At 35.8% G+C, this 18,213-nt stretch overlaps 1 protein-coding gene and 1 long non-coding RNA gene across 3 annotated transcripts; both read left to right on the top strand.

Moving 5' to 3' along the window:
* Positions 1-71: 71 nt before the first annotated feature.
* On the top strand, positions 72-9,984 carry LOC102799085 (uncharacterized). 2 transcript variants are annotated; one of them, XM_087840776.1, is made up of 19 exons: positions 72-105; positions 306-332; positions 449-748; positions 1,038-1,352; positions 4,073-4,129; positions 4,227-4,283; positions 4,570-4,659; positions 4,986-5,045; positions 5,138-5,197; positions 5,401-5,445; positions 5,530-5,598; positions 6,808-6,867; positions 7,062-7,163; positions 7,708-7,726; positions 8,011-8,030; positions 8,115-8,155; positions 8,252-8,318; positions 9,447-9,484; positions 9,575-9,984. In XM_087840776.1, exons 1-19 carry the CDS (start codon positions 72-74, stop codon positions 9,665-9,667), a joined length of 1,554 nt encoding a protein of 517 aa, XP_087696902.1. In that variant the 3' UTR covers positions 9,668-9,984. The 2 variants fall into 2 exon arrangements, with proteins under 2 accessions (XP_087696902.1, XP_087696903.1); XM_087840777.1 differs by having other exon boundaries at positions 5,548-5,598.
* Positions 9,985-12,122: 2,138 nt separating this feature from the next.
* LOC102798879 (uncharacterized) lies at positions 12,123-13,869 on the top strand. The gene is made up of 3 exons (XR_436661.1): positions 12,123-12,179; positions 13,666-13,692; positions 13,854-13,869. It is a non-coding gene; the product is annotated as an uncharacterized LOC102798879 (long non-coding RNA).
* Positions 13,870-18,213: the final 4,344 nt, after the last annotated feature.

The following is an 18,213-nucleotide window of genomic DNA, read 5'->3' on the forward strand; positions in this document are numbered from 1 at the left end:
ACTGGAACATCAGCCTTTACAAAGTCAGACTTTCACATGTGTTCTGCACAGTCACAGTAATCTTCTTCATCATGGCTGGACACCTTCTGTTTGTCATCCTCATGTGTAAGTTAAACCTCTTGTAACCAGTTTTGTGTCTTTTGGTGCTTCCTTGTTTATATTTTTAACTGATAAACTAACGTATGGAATCAAAAACTAAAACTTCCTCAGCAGGACGATTCCCTGTGATCTTGAAAAGACAGTTTGTTGTATTAATGAGTCATACATGCCTCCAGTACGTTGTTGACAGACTTTCTTTCCAACAGCTTTCGTTCATGAAATTCAAGCACAAGGTGAGTCCCTCATGTTCCACTTTTCACAAAGATTTTTTTTGACTGCATATTTGTTTTTTTATTAAAACCAAAAATTACCTATTAGATAAAACATTTCTTTACCTCTAATTTTTCAGCTCTTCTTCCACCAACACTGACAGTGAACACAGCAGTGAACACAGCAGTAATCTCAGAGACGGACTCGGTCACGTTACACTGTCAGGCACCAACATCTGTTTCAGTTCATCAGTGTTTTTTCTACACGGTGAGCAAAAATACTTCCAAAGCCTTCTCATGCCTGCAGAATTTCACTGCAACAGAACTGCTGTTAATGTCACATCACAGTTCACTTGCTGAAGTTAAAGTGAGATGTTTTTACACTGAAGACCTTAATTCAACGTCTGCTGACAGTGAACCATCCTCCATCACCATACAAGGTGAGAGACTGCTCTTCCTGTGACTCGATAAGTTATCATACAGTGTGTTAGACATATTTTCTTCATAAAGCTTCATGTTTTCTTTCACAAAACTTTTTTAGGAGTGTTGTTCTTACACATTTTCTTACACCACCAAAGACAGCACACAGAAATCTAAACATGACCAGTTACAGTTAATTACAAAATGTGTTGCAGTTCAGCTTTTATGAACACCAGTATTGTTATTGTTGTGCTGGTAAAACATACAATATTCTTGTATATTAATGGGACTTGATTAATCTTCATGTAGGTCAAACACCACAGATGAGTGTGCAGCATTTTAATGGGAAACATGTTCAGTTTGTTTGCTCTCTGCCTGGATCTGTGAAAGATGATACGAGATGTAATCTGTACTTTGGAGAAGCAAGTCGTTCAGTCCTCACAGTAGCTGTCGGGAAGAAAAGCAGGACAAAAACCAAACAGAGGTTCTGCCAGTTTTATGTCTCAATTGATGATTTTTTGAGACATCTACATTTTGTTCAACAAAAAGATGCCAGCTGTGATTACACTTTGAAAAGGGAACCCAGGTCTTTGTCTCCTCGCAGTGATCGATACAACTTAACAGGTAAGTCGAAGATAAACAGACTTTATAGCACAGATGCTACTTTAATTAATTAAAATTATGAAAATGACTAAAATATAAGTATACAAAGTATTTTTCTCTAAAAATGCTTTTTAGTTGTTACTCGCAAGATTTTCATTTCATTTCACTGGCCACGACCTTAGATGTGAAAAAGAATAGATCCAGATTAGCAGTCTCTTGGAACGTAGGAAGAGTTGAGCTTTGATGATATTGTCAGTATATTAACATGCTTACAGTAGAAGTGGGTGGCACAGTGGGTAGTTTTACACTGGATACTCTTCCTGACACATCCTCAAAGGGATTTGTACAGTGGCTTGCAAAAGTATTCGGCCCCCTTGAACTTTCCCACATTTTGTCACATTACAGCCACAAACATGAATCAATTTCATTGGAATTCCACGTGAAAGACCAATACAAAGTGGTGTTCACGTGAGAAGTGGAACGAAAATCATACATGATTCCAAACATTTTTTACAAATAAATAACTGCAAAGTGGGGTGTGCGTAATTATTCAGCCCCCTTTGGTCTGAGTGCAGTCAGTTGCCCATAGACATGCCTGACGAGTGCTAATGACTAAACAGAGTGCACCTGTGTGTAATCTAATGTCAGTACAAATACAGCTGCTCTGTGACGGCCTCAGATGTTCTCTAAGAGAATATTGGGAGCAACAACACAATGAAGTCCAAAGAACACACCAGACAGGTCAGGGATAAAAGTTATTGAGAAATTTAAAGCAGGCTTAGGCTACAAAAAGATTTCCCAAGCCTTGAACATCCTACGGAGCACTGTTCAAGCGATCATTCAGAAATGGAAGGAGTATGGCACAACTGTAAACCTACCAAGACAAGGCCGTCCACCTAAACTCACAGGCCGCACAAGGAGAGCGCTGATCAGAAATGCAGCCAAGAGGCCCACGGTGACTCTGGACGAGCTGCAGAGATCTACAGCTCAGGTGGGGGAATCTGTCCATAGGACAACTATTAGTCGTGCACTGCACAAAGTTGGCCTTTATGGAAGAGTGGCAAGAAGAAAGCTATTGTTAACTTTTTGGCCAAAATGCAAAACGCTATGTGTGGCGGAAAACTAACACTGCACATCACTCTGAACACACCATCCCCACTGTCAAATATGGTGGTGGCAGCATCATGCTCTGGGGGTGCTTCTCTTCAGCAGGGACAGGGAAGCTGGTCAGAGTTGATGGGAAGATGGATGGAGCCAAATACAGGGCAGTCTTGGAAGAAAATCTCTTGGAGTCTGCAAAAGACTTGAGACTGGGGCAGAGGTTCACCTTCCAGCAGGACAACGACCCTAAAATAAAGCCAGGGCAACAATGGAATGGTTTAAAACAAAACATATCCATGTGTTAGAATGGCCCAGTCAAAGTCCAGATCTAAATCCAATCCAGAATCTGTGGCAAGATCTGAAAACTGCTGTTCACAAATGCTGTCCATCTAATCTGACTGAGCTGGAGCTGTTTTGCAAAGAAGCAAGAATTTCAGTCTCTAGATGTGCAAAGCTGGTAGAGACATACCCTAAAAGACTGGCGGCTGTAACTGCAGCAAAAGGTAGTTCTACAAAGTTTTGACTCAGGGGGCTGAATAATTACGCACACCACACTTTGCAGTTATTTATTTGTAAAAAAATGTTTGGAATGATGTATGATTTTCGTCCCACTTCTCACGTGTACACCACTTTGTATTGGTCTTTCACGTGGAATTCCAATAAAATTGATTCATGTATGTGGCTGTAATGTGACAAAATGTGGAAAAGTTCAAGGGGGCCGAATACTTTTGCAAGCCACTGTATCTTCTCCTGGGAGAGGAGGGTATCTGGGCATCTATTCGTAGGTGAATGTGTAAACCACAACAATATGCAGCCAGCACTTTCCAGGTTGTTAACATGACATGTTCAAATGTCTTTGTGCGTTAACATTCATTTTTGATTCATTCATTTATTGTTGTCATTATTGTTACACTTATTAAGTACTGAATTTAGGCAATTGGAATTTTTCTGACTACCAAATTACAATACAATAACCTTATGAGGTTAAAAATAACATTTTTGGTGTGGGATGAATTTCTATAACTGGAAACACTTCTTGATGCAACTCTAGTATCTGAGTGTGGGAGTACACATGACCCTGCTCATGATACTTAGTTTGTTAGGGAAACAAACCAATAAACTTTCAAAATATGCCAACTTTTCAAAGATTTGTTGAAAGGTTACCTTTTAAAAAACTATAATTGGGTCTAAAGAATAAATAAATAAAATAAGAAGGACAGAACTGACAGATAGCTAAAACATTTATTTTCCACATTTACAGTTGGTCAAATTTTTTTAAACCTAAAATAAATTTGATATTGTATTTAGGTGAACAAAAAGCTTTCATTAGCACAAGAGTCTACAGTGTACAAGTATGTTTTCACAATTCATCGGATTTTATAAAATCAAGTGAAAGTTATCAGAACAAGACTTGAAGGGAGCAATTTAAACAGAACACATTTTGTTAGCATTTCACATTTCACTAAACATCAAACTTGTTTGCATTCATTATCTCAGGGCCACCTGACACTGCCATTGGGACAGATGTGACATGTAATAAAATAGTAAATGTGGTTTCAAAATGTTTGAATCAGTTTTGAATTGATTGCATAAATAACAAAACCTTTATTTGTACACAAACCTATTTCCTTTTACTGTAGCTATTCTGGAAAGTGAATCACCAAAGATCAACAAACCATCATCTATCATGACCACAGGTAGGACATGCAGTACACTTAACTAACAACCCAGAGCATCATCACACATCGCTTCTTTTAAATGTCTTTAACATTTTATTGTCCATTTATGAAACAGAATCAAGTCTCAGCAAACTCAGTGCTTCAACTTCCACTTCAGTGAACTCACTGTCAGGTAAATAAATTACTGCTGTGGTGTTAGTCAAGTAGTAAATATTTTTTCTGTGATAATGTAAATTTGCCCAAATTAAAAATTAGACATTTAATATTTCTGTTATATATTATTTTTCTAACTAAATATTCTGAAGACTGAAACAATGTGTAACAATTCAAATACTTGGCATTTCATTCCCTTTACTTGGGTTGAATAATGTAAAGAAAAAAAAAGCAGGAATTTCTTTACAGAGAATAGTAACATATGTGACATTATAGTATTTATTTGATATCTTTCCATCTTAAAGGATTGGGTACTCTTAATCTAAACCCTACAACTGGTGTGAACACTCCTGTCAAAACAACTCAGTATATAACCTCACGAGACAGTACAACAGGTGAGACCGAGTGCATCAACAATGTGAAGATAAATTGAAATGTCCTTGTTTTATTTATGTCTGATTCAATTCTAAGAATGTTTAAAAAATCTCAACTCTAACTCTAAAATTCTGATGTTTATCAGGAACAGTAAATATTCACCATGTTCAACATGTTCAGCATCTTAAATAAATGGAGAAATGAAGTTACTAATTTTGCTGGCACTTGGTCACAAACCCTCCAACATTGATGCAAATGACCAGATATGTTTTATCTGTAGATATTTTGTGTGTTTGATATTCTTTATTATGAATATTCATGATCATAGTTCTTTTTTAAACTGTAGTTATTGTGGGAAGAGAATCAAGAATGACCAGCGCAAAAATGGCATTTAGTCTGGCCACAGGTAGGAAATACAATACATCGAAATATAATCCAGAACATCATCACACACAACTTCTTTAAAGAAACTCATTTTTTGTGCATTTTTTGAAACAGATTTGAGTCTCAGTACTCCTGGTGCTTCCAGTCCTACCACGTCTGTGAATTCTCCTGCAGGTAACTGCAGGGACAGTAGAATTGTAAAATATTGTATACAAATATATTTCTACATTAATGCAAACCAACTTTAAAAAAATAAGCTAACACATCAATCAACTATTGCAGTATATGTCATTTCAAACTAACTGTGCAAATACACTGAACCTAACAACCTTAGGCAGCTTTTGGAAATTTTGTCCAAATATTTTTTTTCTAAACAGATTCATACAAGACTAATGCTACAATGACTATTACTACAGTCAAAGGTAAGACAAAGTACAGTTAAACTGTACATATATATATAAATTTTTTTTTATAAAAGTCATCTGTTTTATCTGTTATTTCAAAAGTAAAAAGTTCTTCACCAGGTCCAACTTTTACTTGGTCTCATACTTCCACCCGTGCCACTGCTACCTCAGGTATCTATTTTTTTTTTTTTAACAAAATGGTAACATACAGTATATTATCAAAAGTGAAACTTACCTCACGGCACATTGTTAGTCAGTGGTGCTGGTTTCAGTCATTATACAGATGTACTGTTTATAATGTTGGGGAAACCTGCAGTCAGCTGAGAGGTCACATGAATGAGTGATGAAAAGTTTCTCCCACTGAAAATGTTACATCAACATTAACAGAATTAACTTTTTGCGATTATCAAAAGTGCCTTCACATGCATATGAACTGGAGTGCCATCCCATTCTTAATCACTTTAAATCCTGTGGAGTGATTTTTCACACCATAGGGTTTAAAATGAAGTTGGCCCACTGTTTGCAGCCATAACAGCTTTAACTCTTTTAGGAAAGCTTTCTGCAAGGTTTAGGGACGTATTTATAGGAACTTCCATTAGCACATTTTGAGCTCGGACACTTCTGCTGGACAAGAAGGCCCGGCCTGGAATATCTACTTTAATTCATCCCAAAGGTTTTCAGTCAGGTTTAGGTCAAGACTCTGTGCAGACCAGTCAAGTTATTCCAAACCAAACTCACCCATCCAAATCTTTATGGTCATGGTCATGGACATCCACAAACTGTTCTCACAATGAAACTTAGTGTGGATACAAAGATACCTGGAACATGAGACATGGCACAAAAGCCAACAGATGACATGACCCTGAACAGAGGAAGCCAAAGGACTTAAAAATACAGAAGGATAATGAAAGGATGGGGAACAGGTGGGAACACAGGTGGGACAAATCAGAGCTAACGAGACAAGGGGAAACAAAACTACACAAACTGTACACAGCACAGGGGGAGCATTTGCTGACCCAAATTTCTGATTTTATGTTACCTACCACTTTGCTGTCATTGCCAGTTGTTTCCATTTTATTATAATACCACTAACAGACTATGGAATATTCAGTAGCGAGGAGATTTCATGTCTAGATTAGGGGCATCCTATGAATGTACTCTTGTTGCAATTTAACACAATATAAATAAAACTTTTGGTGATATAGTGTATATAACATTATAATATTTATCATATATTTATATCCTAAAGGATCAGTTAGTGCTTATCCTAAACTGCTATTAGTGTGACCTCTGCTTTTAAAAGAACTGAAAGAAAAATGACATTTAAAAGATGTTATCACATGAGTTTCACTACTTCTCAATGTTTCTGTTTCATTTTAGTGGGTCAGGCACGCCAGCCTGACAGTAGAGTAAACTCCTCTTCAAAAATATTACAATCAGGTAGGTAAACAACAATGTCTTCAACTCTTTCACTTTGTACATGGCATTATGGTTATTAATAGAATTAATAAAAAATAATAATAATGTATTAATGTCTCACAGTTTTTAAGCAGTTTGGCTGGACCAACTGTGTCTACTTTTAATTGTTTTGGTTTTGAGTTAGAAGTGAAACTCTTGTTTGGCTTTCAAAACAGAAGCATCGATATGGAAGTTGGCAGTAGCTGTGACTGGATTGGGAGTAACCATGGGTGTCATCTTACTGGTGCTGGGGCTTCTCACATTCAAAAGAAGAAGTGGTGAGGGCACATATGAAAGCATACAACTTTTTATGTTTATGTTTTTTAGAGATAGAATCTGCCTGTCAACCAAAAATAAAATAATATTACCTTTGAAAGTTTAACCAAAATATGCATTTTAAAAAATTATCTTCTGAATGATCAGAAAACAGACAAACAGCCCATGGTACCAATGATTATTTCACTTAATCGATGCCATGAACAAGAAAATGAAAAATTTGTTCTGAAAAAATCAATGTGGCTAGTTATAGTACAAAATCATGAGGGCTCACAGGGATTCACCCCCACTTTGAGAACCTGGAACTCTTGAAGTTTTTGTAATATAGTGATACATTTTTCATAGCTGCATTAAATATATAATAATAATTGTACATTAAAAAGACCATCTTATTCTGAAGAAGAAAAAAGTTCAAGCAGAAAAAGTTCATCATGCCTAATTTATACACATGTAAAGAATGTTATCAGTTTCATAGTTGTAAATGAACCTGTGACTTTAAAGCTAATCAGATGCTGATCAGACATTTCTTTACCACTACCTTTTCAGAAACATGTTCTCAAAGCAGGTAAGGAATATTTTCTCAGCAAACCTTAATAAGTTGTTTACCTGTCATCATTCAGACAACCAGAAGTTGGTCTTATTTACTTCAGACCTTTTCTTATTTAGCAAGTGAACAGAATCACTGGAGCAGTGGTGAATCAAATGCCTTGCTTGAGGGCAGGACGCCTAATAAATATGTCTCATAATATTTTTTTCTAATTCTCTACAACAGACACTTTTTTTCTTGTGTAATGTAATGCAAACATTGTTTTCAATTTATTTTTAAACATTTTCTTTATTTATGTGTAGGACAAAGGCAACATCACCAGGTATTGTATACATTTAGCTGTCAGGCAAAACTATCAATCCATGTATTATGGTTTTTATTTTGTTGAGTTTTTCTTTTTTTACAGGTGATTTTATATCAATGACTAAAATGAACCAGGGAAGAATGGTAAACAAAATGTTTCAGTCAAAAAAAATACTCTTAATTAAAACAATCAATTTAAATACCGAGGACATAAAGTTGATTTTTCCCCGTTGTGTTAAGTTACCTGCAGGTAATGATGGAGGCTCCAGTGTGATCGCTTCAGTACCTGATGACAACTGTCTTACTAGTAAGCTGTGTTTTTTCTAGCCTCTACTAATAAGATGGTGAAATTGTTGTACATGGTAGAGCTGTTCGATATAACGATATGTATCGGATGACGATATGAAAACGTCTATCATTGCATATTACACTATCGTTTGTTTCGTGGTGTCGCAAAATAAACTGTTTACGGCAATATTTTTTCATTGTTTTGATGGTCACTGTAGAATTTCTCTCTTTCTCTTATATTTAATATAACCACACTACAAGCAACTGTTTTTATGCGTTGATGTTAGCAACAATGATGGTAAAACCATTGCGTGGTTCTGTCATCTGCTTGTTTATTTTCTACATAATCATTTCACAATAAAGCTCAAGATCCTGTTGAGATTTTTCAAAATAAACTGAATTACGTGAAATAGTATGCAGAGTGTTTACAGATGAGAAGCTAAAAAGAGACGTCAGGTGCTAAAAATATCAAGCTTAGAACAGGTTTTTCCCTGCAGCATGCAGTGTAATAAATACTCACAAAGAATTGCGGTTGTTTCAACTTATGTAACACTCGACTCCAGGTACGCTACCCCCAGCTGAAAACACTTCACGCAAGTCGAGTTGCCTGAGATTCACAGAATTTACAGAAAATGTAAAATTTTTGTGATATATATCGTTGTTGGGACAATAAATATCTTATATCAGGATATGAGATTTTGGTAATATTGCACAGCCCTAGTACATGGAGTAATTATTTATGTGTACCATTAGTTGTTTCTGAAAGTAACACAATAACATGATGACTGTTTAACAGTAATATTGTTAATATGCTCAAATCTTTATTACATATCTATAGCATATTTAGTTATTACTGCTGACTAACTTTCAGTAACATAGTTGATTTTTTCAAGTGTATAACAAGGGAGCTTTGGCTTTGATAACATTTTACTACCTTGTGATAAGGAAAGCTACTTGACCACTAAAGAGCCTTCAAAATGTCCAAATTTAGAAGAACACTATGACATATACAGTTACAAGACAAACTTTGTGAACCCACTGGACTACATGTTGTCTTGCACTTGTGTGTGTGTGTGTGTTTGTGTGTGTGTTTGTGTGTTTTAATCTTGACTGAAAGAAATAATTTTTCAATTTTGTTCTCTTTCAGGAGAGAAACTAAACTTGGAACAGACAAAAAATGAAGATGTAAGTTAGACCTGGTGTTGTAATAAATATGTCAGCTTCTCATCTAAATCAATGCTAATGACTAAAAGGTCATTACTCTTTCTCTTCTAGTCTGACATTTACCATGTGTACGCCACCATCTCTGAAGCAACAGATCCACCAGATTCACAGGACACGATATACAGCATGCTGAATGCACACTGAAACACAGTGAAACATGTTTGGTGACGTTGTTAGTAAAATGTCTAAAATGATTTAAATCATGTCAAAGTGAGAAAAGTGTGACAGGTAATAGATGCAATCTTGCAAAAAATCTTGAGCTTGAATTGTTGTACATTTTTTTTCTATTTAAAGATAACTGACATGATGATGATTTCAGCTTTAGTAATTTTAATAAGCGGAATCTAGAGGAATCTCTATCTTTACTGAGGGCTATGAAATACATCTCCCCTTAATCTTATCTGTACCCTGTCTGTTATTGCACAACTTAATAAAGCTGTTTAGTACTTCGAATGTATCCATATAATACAGCTCCAGTATATAAATTTGTGTAGATGATGCTCTACTACTCTGAGTTGTGACAATAACATTAGCAGTTAGTCTTTTGTTACGTGCTGTGACTGCACACAGGCTTGTAAAAATAGGCAACATACAATTGACCCTCCAACCACCAACCAGCTGCAGTTTTTAGGTCAGCACACAAGACCTAAAGTAGCATCTATCTATGTGAGCTACTGTCTATCTCCTTGCTCTGTTTACTCCCACACTCCTTTCACTAAGTCTGCACAAACAATTCTCAATCGTGAATCTTTTCTACTTATTTTATTCTGAGGGCTCAGTAGCCCAATTTAACTATATTATTTTCAGTGCTCAGAATTTCAGTTAACTGTGAAAGTGATCTAAAATGTATTAAAAGCCCCAAACCATTTGCCAGCACAAGTCTTGTAAACCACTTTTCTAGTCCTCACACATTAAACATCCATCCATCCATCGTCTTCGGCTTATCCGGGGCCGGGTCGCGGATAACGACATTAAACATATTTAAATTGTTTTGGTGGGTAAACTTACCATTTTCTTCTCAAAATATTATTAATTGTTTTTTTTCTCATAGGCTGATGTTTATTTCCACATTATTATCAGCAGTTTCTGGGTGTATGCATATAACCAGAAGAAGGACAATGTGGGCATGCACAGCACATTTCATGCTCACGCGAGCGGCCTGAAGTTCCTTTTTCACAACATCTTTTGAGGCCAGTGAGACTTTCAGACACAGATCCCACTGGTGTATTTATAAACTGTGGTATCTGAATCAGTCACATGATTTGTGAAATTATAAAATAATATAAATAATATATATTTATATAAATAATATAAATGAAAATATAGTCTGAAATTTGAACTCTGGAATAATTGTGTTACAATATATACAATTTCTTGATTGGATATATTGGCTAATGCTACATAGTAGCATTAGGAATTAAGACCCCTACTGTACTATCAAATTTGTGCACTGCACCTTGATTGACCTTCATCTGAGGAACAGCTAAAGCAACAGAAATGATACTGTAGCATATTAATCTAGTAATCTTAATTTAGCCCCCCTGTGGTGGCTGGTATATATAACACACATATAGGTATTTTTAATTAGCTGCTCTTTATATGTGTAGCTTTGTGGCCTCAATATGTGATGAAGTACTTCTCCTGCCTCTTGTGGTTTTCCTGTGACCAACTGCTACAAAATGATTCATCCCCTTCTGTGTCGTCAGAAACGTGAGAATCTTCTTCTCAACAGATGCCTTTGGTGTGCCGTCCTAATGTGTAAGTTAAACATCCTGCAGATTTTGCAATATTTAATGTGATCTCCCAACATTCGCGTAAGTTCACACTTGAAACATATATTTTGCTTAAGTTATTTCAGACTTATTAATAGATTTATTTATGTCCTTGACATATATTTTCAACAGTGTCCTTCCATGTAATGCAAGTACAAGGTCAGTCTCTGATCTACTGTATTTATTGCTGAGTTGTGTTGTCACTGTATGTTATTCCATGATTAGTCTATGATTGGATTGGGTAATGTATAATTGCTTACATGGGAAAAAAGGGTAAAAAAAGGCACAGGTATATTATGTGACATAACATCTAAGTGTTCAGTATAACATGTCTTGGTCTGAAAATGGCAATGAAACAGCAGTGATCACAGAATTTGGTTTGTAGAAGTTTTGGCTGTTGATCTCACATCAGAGTTCATCTGCCAAAGTGTCATGGTCTGGTTGAGTGAGATGTTTTTTCATAGAGCTGGGGCTCCACCTCCGGACGGAGTCTCCATTCAGCAGTCTCACCTGTCTGCAATCAAGCTACCAGTATTTAAGACCAGCACATTCAACAAGTCTTCGCCAGATCTACAGCTAACCAGTGTTAGTGTTAGGCTACATTGAAAGTAGTATTCTCACTTAACCTGTGTCTCTGTGTTCTAGTAACCCACCAGGTCATCACGCTTCACTTTTAAGCAGTACTTACCTTCATTGGGACGCAGGTCTTCCTGCAATCACACAGTCTGGTTACCCTCCATTCCTCTCAACACATCACCTGCCTTCCTTCCTGTCACGGCTTCTGGAACTTATTTGGATCTGGACTTTGACTCACCCCAGATTGGAAACTCACCCGGACCTATTTTGGACTGCCCTCCTTCCACATCGTTCTCCGCCTGCAACGAGTAAGCCATTAGAAACACTTCCAGCCTTACTTACCATGAATCACTGGAACCCAGCTGACTCTCTGCACTCCTTTTGTTGCAGTCACTCTGCACTGCTTCGCCCGAGCCACAGCCCCTCCTCCCATTGGCCCTGTTCATGGACTTTAGAATTAACTATAACTCAAAGATTAAGCTTCGCGTTTTGACTTTTTAGGTTGTCTCGTAAGTTCTCAGTTCATAGTCTACACCCAGGTTTAGTCTCACTTTGTAAATAAAGCACTGTCTTCACATCAGTTTGTGCCTCTCTCTCTGTCTGTATCTGCACTTGAGGCCTCTCACCTGGTCTGGCCTCTCGGCCGTAACACAAAGTAGAAGTGAAACTTTGCCTTCTTACAGTTATTGACAAAAAGATGATGAACAAGACAGCAGATGCAAATGTTAATTTATTTACGACCACAATTATTTTCTTTTACGTTAGATGTGAAAAGAGCATCAGGAATGTTCAACATGGTATGACACACAAAACAGCTAAACAGGAACTCATTATTCATTGCTCATCAGTTGTTCTCACATAGAACTTTTTTGCACATTTTATTCAGAAGAATGGAATCTCAGCAGATGCAGTGTTTACACTCACACCACTCCCAGGAACGTTATATTAGGTAGAACGATTGTTAATCAGAAATAGACTGATTTGTATATGAATGTTTTTAGTGTCGTTCCTTCTACACATTTATTTACCTGAATATATAGAATTAAGAAAAAAAACAAGAAGAAAAAGACTTTACACATTAACCTAAAATATTATGAAAAAACATGTACAGGACAGAGTGAGAAAAACATATGTCTTACTGTGGCCAGTTAGTGTGATTCACTTCTGATCCTGTGGTTTTCCTGAAAGCAACTTTTAAAAATGTCACTTATTTCAGGCAAAAGTAAAAGCAGTTAGTAGTAGTCTGTTCTGTTCACATGGTTTCATCATGGCTGAACTCCTGCTGCTGTTGGTGGCCTTTGCATATTAGTTAAACTTTTTCTCATATCAGCTGGTACTTGATACTTGGTACTTCAGCTGATTTATCAGTTAGGTATCACTGTTAGCATGTTGCATTTTTACATGAGGATGCTAACACTAGACAGGAAATTTCGTACATTGTTGCTTCTGTGTTGTATTTTTAACTATCAGTAACAAAGTACGGGATCAGTCTCTAAGCTTTTATTGGAGCTTTTACTAGTCCCTAGGCGGGACTAGTAAAAGCGCTATACAAATACAGGCCATTTACCATTTACCATTTTATGTTTCATGTTTCTATGGGCTTTTTACTTTGACATTATTTAGTTAATGTTCTTAAGTCAAACTTTTTGTCATGTCTAATTTTTATTGTTTCCTATTACTTAAAATCTATTCAGTTATTATGTCAGTTATGATTTAATTTTACAGCTGTATCATCACCTTTCTCATTTTCTCTTTTTCTCTTCTCTTTTTTCTCATATTGCCGTTCTTCACCAGATTCTTTTCATGAAATTAAAGCACAAGGTCAGTCTCTAAGTTTCATGTTTTGTTTTTTGTCACCAATGTGTTGGCTATTTATTTAGACTATTTCTTTGCAGATTCTCTACAAATATCTTATCACCTTATGATTTCTGACATTGGGAACTAACTATTAGAAATAAAAATCTGTGCATATGAAATTTCAGGCATTTTTCCACCTGAACTGACTGTGACTCCACCTGTGATCACAGAGACAGACTCAGTCACACTGAACTCCTGTTTCTGTGCCTCAGTGTTATTTCCTCATTTCAAGAAAGAAAACTGCCAAAAGTTATTCTGTTACACTTGAAGTGACATGTTATTGCTTTTTTTTTTTTCAGAAGTCCCCACTCAGTAACATATCACCAATCACCATACAAAGTTACCCATTAAAACACTGATTTTGATTTTGCACATTTGACTTTTAATTTATTATTTTATTGTTTTTTTCTGTCATCAGTGTGTCAACTATATACTGACTATTCTTGAACAATATATTTTTCTGTTAATGGTGATTTGACACATGGAATTATTATCTATTTAATATAACTTATATTTAGTATCTCTAAATTTCAGCCATTCCCCCATCTGAATCCACCTGTGATCACAGAGACAGACTCAGTCACAGTGAACTGTCAGACTCCATCATCTTTTAATGTGACTCAGTGTTTTTCATATGTTATAAGAAGAAGCAAATATACATCCGTCTCGTGTGAGCAGAATGTAACAGGAACTGAAGTCCTATCTTGGGCAGCAGAGTTTACTGCTGAGGTGGTAGTGACATGTTTTTACATGTCACAGCAATAAAGGAGGACAATATCAGTGTCCTCACAGTAAAATATTTTCCATCAACATAGAAAGTAAGTGACATACTCCTCTTTTTTCTTTTACATTATGTGCATATAGCCACACCAATAGGAAAGTTGAGGTAGTAGTTGATTGTAGTTTATTGCTTTTTGACTTTGAAGATTTGACTTTCTTTTTGTAAATGCATTAGTTCTGACTACTTGTAGATCACTCTCATCTGCAAGCACTTTGACCTCTGCTCCTACTATGAAAGTCACAACAGGACATAGTCCTGCAGATAAGAATTTTAAAAATGAAATGGGTTTAAGTGTTTGAACAAGTACACTTTTTAGGCTTGACTTCTAAAGCCTTCAGCTCTATATAAATTATTTCTCCTGCTGTCCCACTGGAGGCAGCTCCCTTTCTCCTTCTTTTCCTGGTATAACTGACACAGCTGCCAGTAATCTGACCACTGCTAACATGACTTTTACAGATCCAGCAACCAGTGATGAAATAACAAACTTATTTTTCTTATTTTGAATAAAGTAAAAAAAAAAAATGTTTTTGCACTTACAGGATATTGTTTAATAGGTTAGTCAGCATCTGCCACAATCTTTGGTCTTTGAACTAACGTTTTGAGTTTTTGGACTGTAATTTAATGTTTTCTGTCTTACTTTGTTTTAGTTTGTTTACTTTACATCCCCAGTGTTTTCCATCCTGTTAGACGTTCCCATGTTTAGTTACTTCTTGTTGTATTTTGTTAGTTCGTCGTCTCATGTGCATTGTTTATTTTTGCTTCCTTTGTCTCGTTTATCATGATTAGTTTAAGCTGTGTGTGTTTTCCCCAGCTGTTTTCCCTTTCCTTGTTATCTCAGTATATTAAAAGACTCAGTTTACCTTATTTCTTCATTGTTTTGTTACTGTTGATTACTGCATGTTTGAATGCCTGTATGTTTTAACCTTTTAATTTATGGACATTGTTTTCTTATTTTTATGAATAAAGGTTCACCTTTTGTTTTTTAATTCAAATTTAAAAGTCCACCTTCACACCAACTTATGACACCTTCATAAAATCATAAAGATACTAGTGCACTCTAAAAAACAAAAAACAGAATTGAACTAATGTAGAGCTTTTCTTACACCATGCCCACAATAAGTGTTTTTTTTATTACTGTTTTAACATTTTAAACTTAAAATGTGAATTGAACTCCTTTCTTAAAGCTGCAAAAATGATATGGACAATCAGAGCATTCGTAATGGTGGATGTTCTCTTGCTTACACTACCTCTTGTGCTTAATCAAAGGAAGACTGGTAAGAAAAATCTCAGCTGCAGTTACTTTACTTCTCAATTTATTACAATTAACTTTCAGATAACATTTTTTAGTAATAAAAGATATCTCTGATTTCCTGTGGGTTATTACTCTTGTTGTTTTCTTTTTTTTTAATCTACAGAAAAGTGATTCCAAGACATAAGTAATATTATTTTTCAAGCTGGTCATCTACCTTAAGAACCAGTCTACAGCTTCTTTTCCATTATTGCTTTCAGTTATGTTCATTCTGACCACCACAGTCCTCTCATATCAACTCTTACATACTGTTCAAATTTCAAGCCTTCACAGTAATGGTCCAGGTCATTTTTGACCAAGAATTCCTTTGTTTTGTATGGGTGATTCCCATGCCCACTGAAATGGAAGCTCAGGTGCCTTTATTGGATGAAGCGTTTAAGACTTTTAGCTCCTTAACATATGTCACCCTGTTTTTAAAGGGACCAAAAGTACAATTGACGCAAAGGCTATGTCATGGGCAAGTGTGAGCTATTCCTTTGCTGTATCATTATCAGTTAAGCAGATAAAAGGAGTTGATTTGAGGGGTTCACTGCAAGAATCAAAAAGGCTTGATTGGACTTTTCTAAAAACATCTAAAAAAAAAAAAGTCCAGCACAGTTCTGGAAAAGTATTCTTTGGACAGATAAAACCAAGATCAACTTCTACCAGAATGATGGCAAGAAAAAAGTATGGAGAAGAAGTGAAAAAAGCTCCTGATCCAAAGCATACTACATCATCTATAAAACACAGTGGAGGCAGTGGGATGGCTTGGGTGTGCATGGCTGCCAGTGGAACTTAGACACTAGTGTTTATTGATGATGTGAAACAGGAAAGAAGCAGCCGAATGAATTTTGAGGCGTTCAGAGATATACTGTCTTCACAAATCCACCTAAATGCAGTCAGACTGATTGGGCCCCAATCAGTCACAGGAGGTGGCTTCTAGCAACAGCTGTGGAGAAGTGAGGGAGAGAATGGGGAAGGTGAAAGATTTTAAAGAAAAACTCCCTCTTTCTTTTTTTTGTCACGTATAAACGACGCAACATCACTGGTGACACAAAATGTGTTGCTCATTTACTTTCACTGCAGTGATATAGTCTATATATATTTTGTCATTTAAGCCATTTTATTGTTTTGTTTTCTATTTTAGATAACTCGAAATCTATGGTAAGTCTCAAAAGTTGAAGAATATTTCAAAAACTTCTGTTTTTACTCATAGATGTTCTACCTTGCAGGAATTATTCTGTCCCTTCCATCTAACGTCTGTTTGAAATAATTTACAGGCTGATAGTGACACCTACAGTACCGTCACCTATGACTGCATCTTTGGTGTGCTGAACACAGGCAGGAACTGACCGATTTCATTTTGAAATTCTACTGAAACTAAAAACAACACTACAGGTAAAAATGTTTTATATGTGACATGGAAAATAAGTTGTTTTGACGTGTCATTTATGAAATACTTTACATTTTGCATAATGATGGAAAACAAATATTTTTAACTGAAATCAGTTAATTTGTGCCCTCATCCAGCTGTTCCAGGCCTGGGAAATTTATTGCTAAACTTTCTTTCTTTTGTTTTAATATTGATGTTTTGGACTAGAAACTGATTTGTCAAGGTCAGCATGTGTAGGTTGTAACACATGTGAGTGTTTATCCCTCAAACTAGGGCCCATCTTGCTGTATTTAAGATTTACAAAGTAAAAAGAAATATTTTCAAAGTTGACATTGAGGAGCAAAGATCCTTTGCTTTTAATAAACATTTGTAAACTTTTGTGATGTATTAAACATCTTATTATTATCTTGTGATTAAAAAAATCTTTCTTACCTAATTAAGGTACATAATAATAATCAAATATATTTAATTCTACACACAGTGACATTTTCTGCAGTGCAACAAAATAATAACGTTTAAGATAAATCAGCACTTTCAGGGCTGATTAATTAATGTACATTAAAAAAAAATCACAGTCCTTGTTTTCTGTTGGAATTATTTTGCCCCTTTGTTTATGTCAATTTATGCAAATGACTCAACTGCAGGGCTCACTGGAGAAAGGTCACAAGATTTAATGAAAAATAGTAGATGGTGTTAGTCTAATTTGGTTGTATGGGGTCTACATTGATCTTCTGTGTTGTAAGTTATTATGATTACACAGCCATTAAGAATCAAATCAGCTTCTAAAAAATATTTCTGCTTTTTCTCCCTCTGTTTGCTTCTTACTGTCTTTGAGGCTCGGGACCAGCACTCCTGCTGTTGGACAGAAAGACTTCAACCAAGGTAAGTGTTTTGTTTTTCCAATATATCAGCAATTGTCAGTGACATTCAGGCTGAACTTTAATCATACTTTAGATCAGCCTGTTTTACTTATTGTTTTATTTGTGCTTTGGGGAAGTTGTTTCTTTACTGATCTTTTCCTGT

Source organism: Neolamprologus brichardi, chromosome 5 (genome assembly GCF_056152115.1).
Source record: "Neolamprologus brichardi isolate AB-2024 chromosome 5, ASM5615211v1, whole genome shotgun sequence".
Classification (NCBI taxonomy): domain Eukaryota; kingdom Metazoa; phylum Chordata; class Actinopteri; order Cichliformes; family Cichlidae; genus Neolamprologus; species Neolamprologus brichardi.

Excerpts from the sequence above, each read along its gene's own strand:
- LOC102799085 (XM_087840776.1), top strand. The coding sequence starts at position 72 with ATGGCTGGACACCTTCTGTTTGTCATCCTCATGT. Across the intron at positions 1,353-4,072 it reads TGATCGATACAACTTAACAG|CTATTCTGGAAAGTGAATCA; the intron begins GTAAGTCGAAGA and ends CTTTTACTGTAG. Across the intron at positions 5,599-6,807 it reads CCGTGCCACTGCTACCTCAG|TGGGTCAGGCACGCCAGCCT; the intron begins GTATCTATTTTT and ends GTTTCATTTTAG.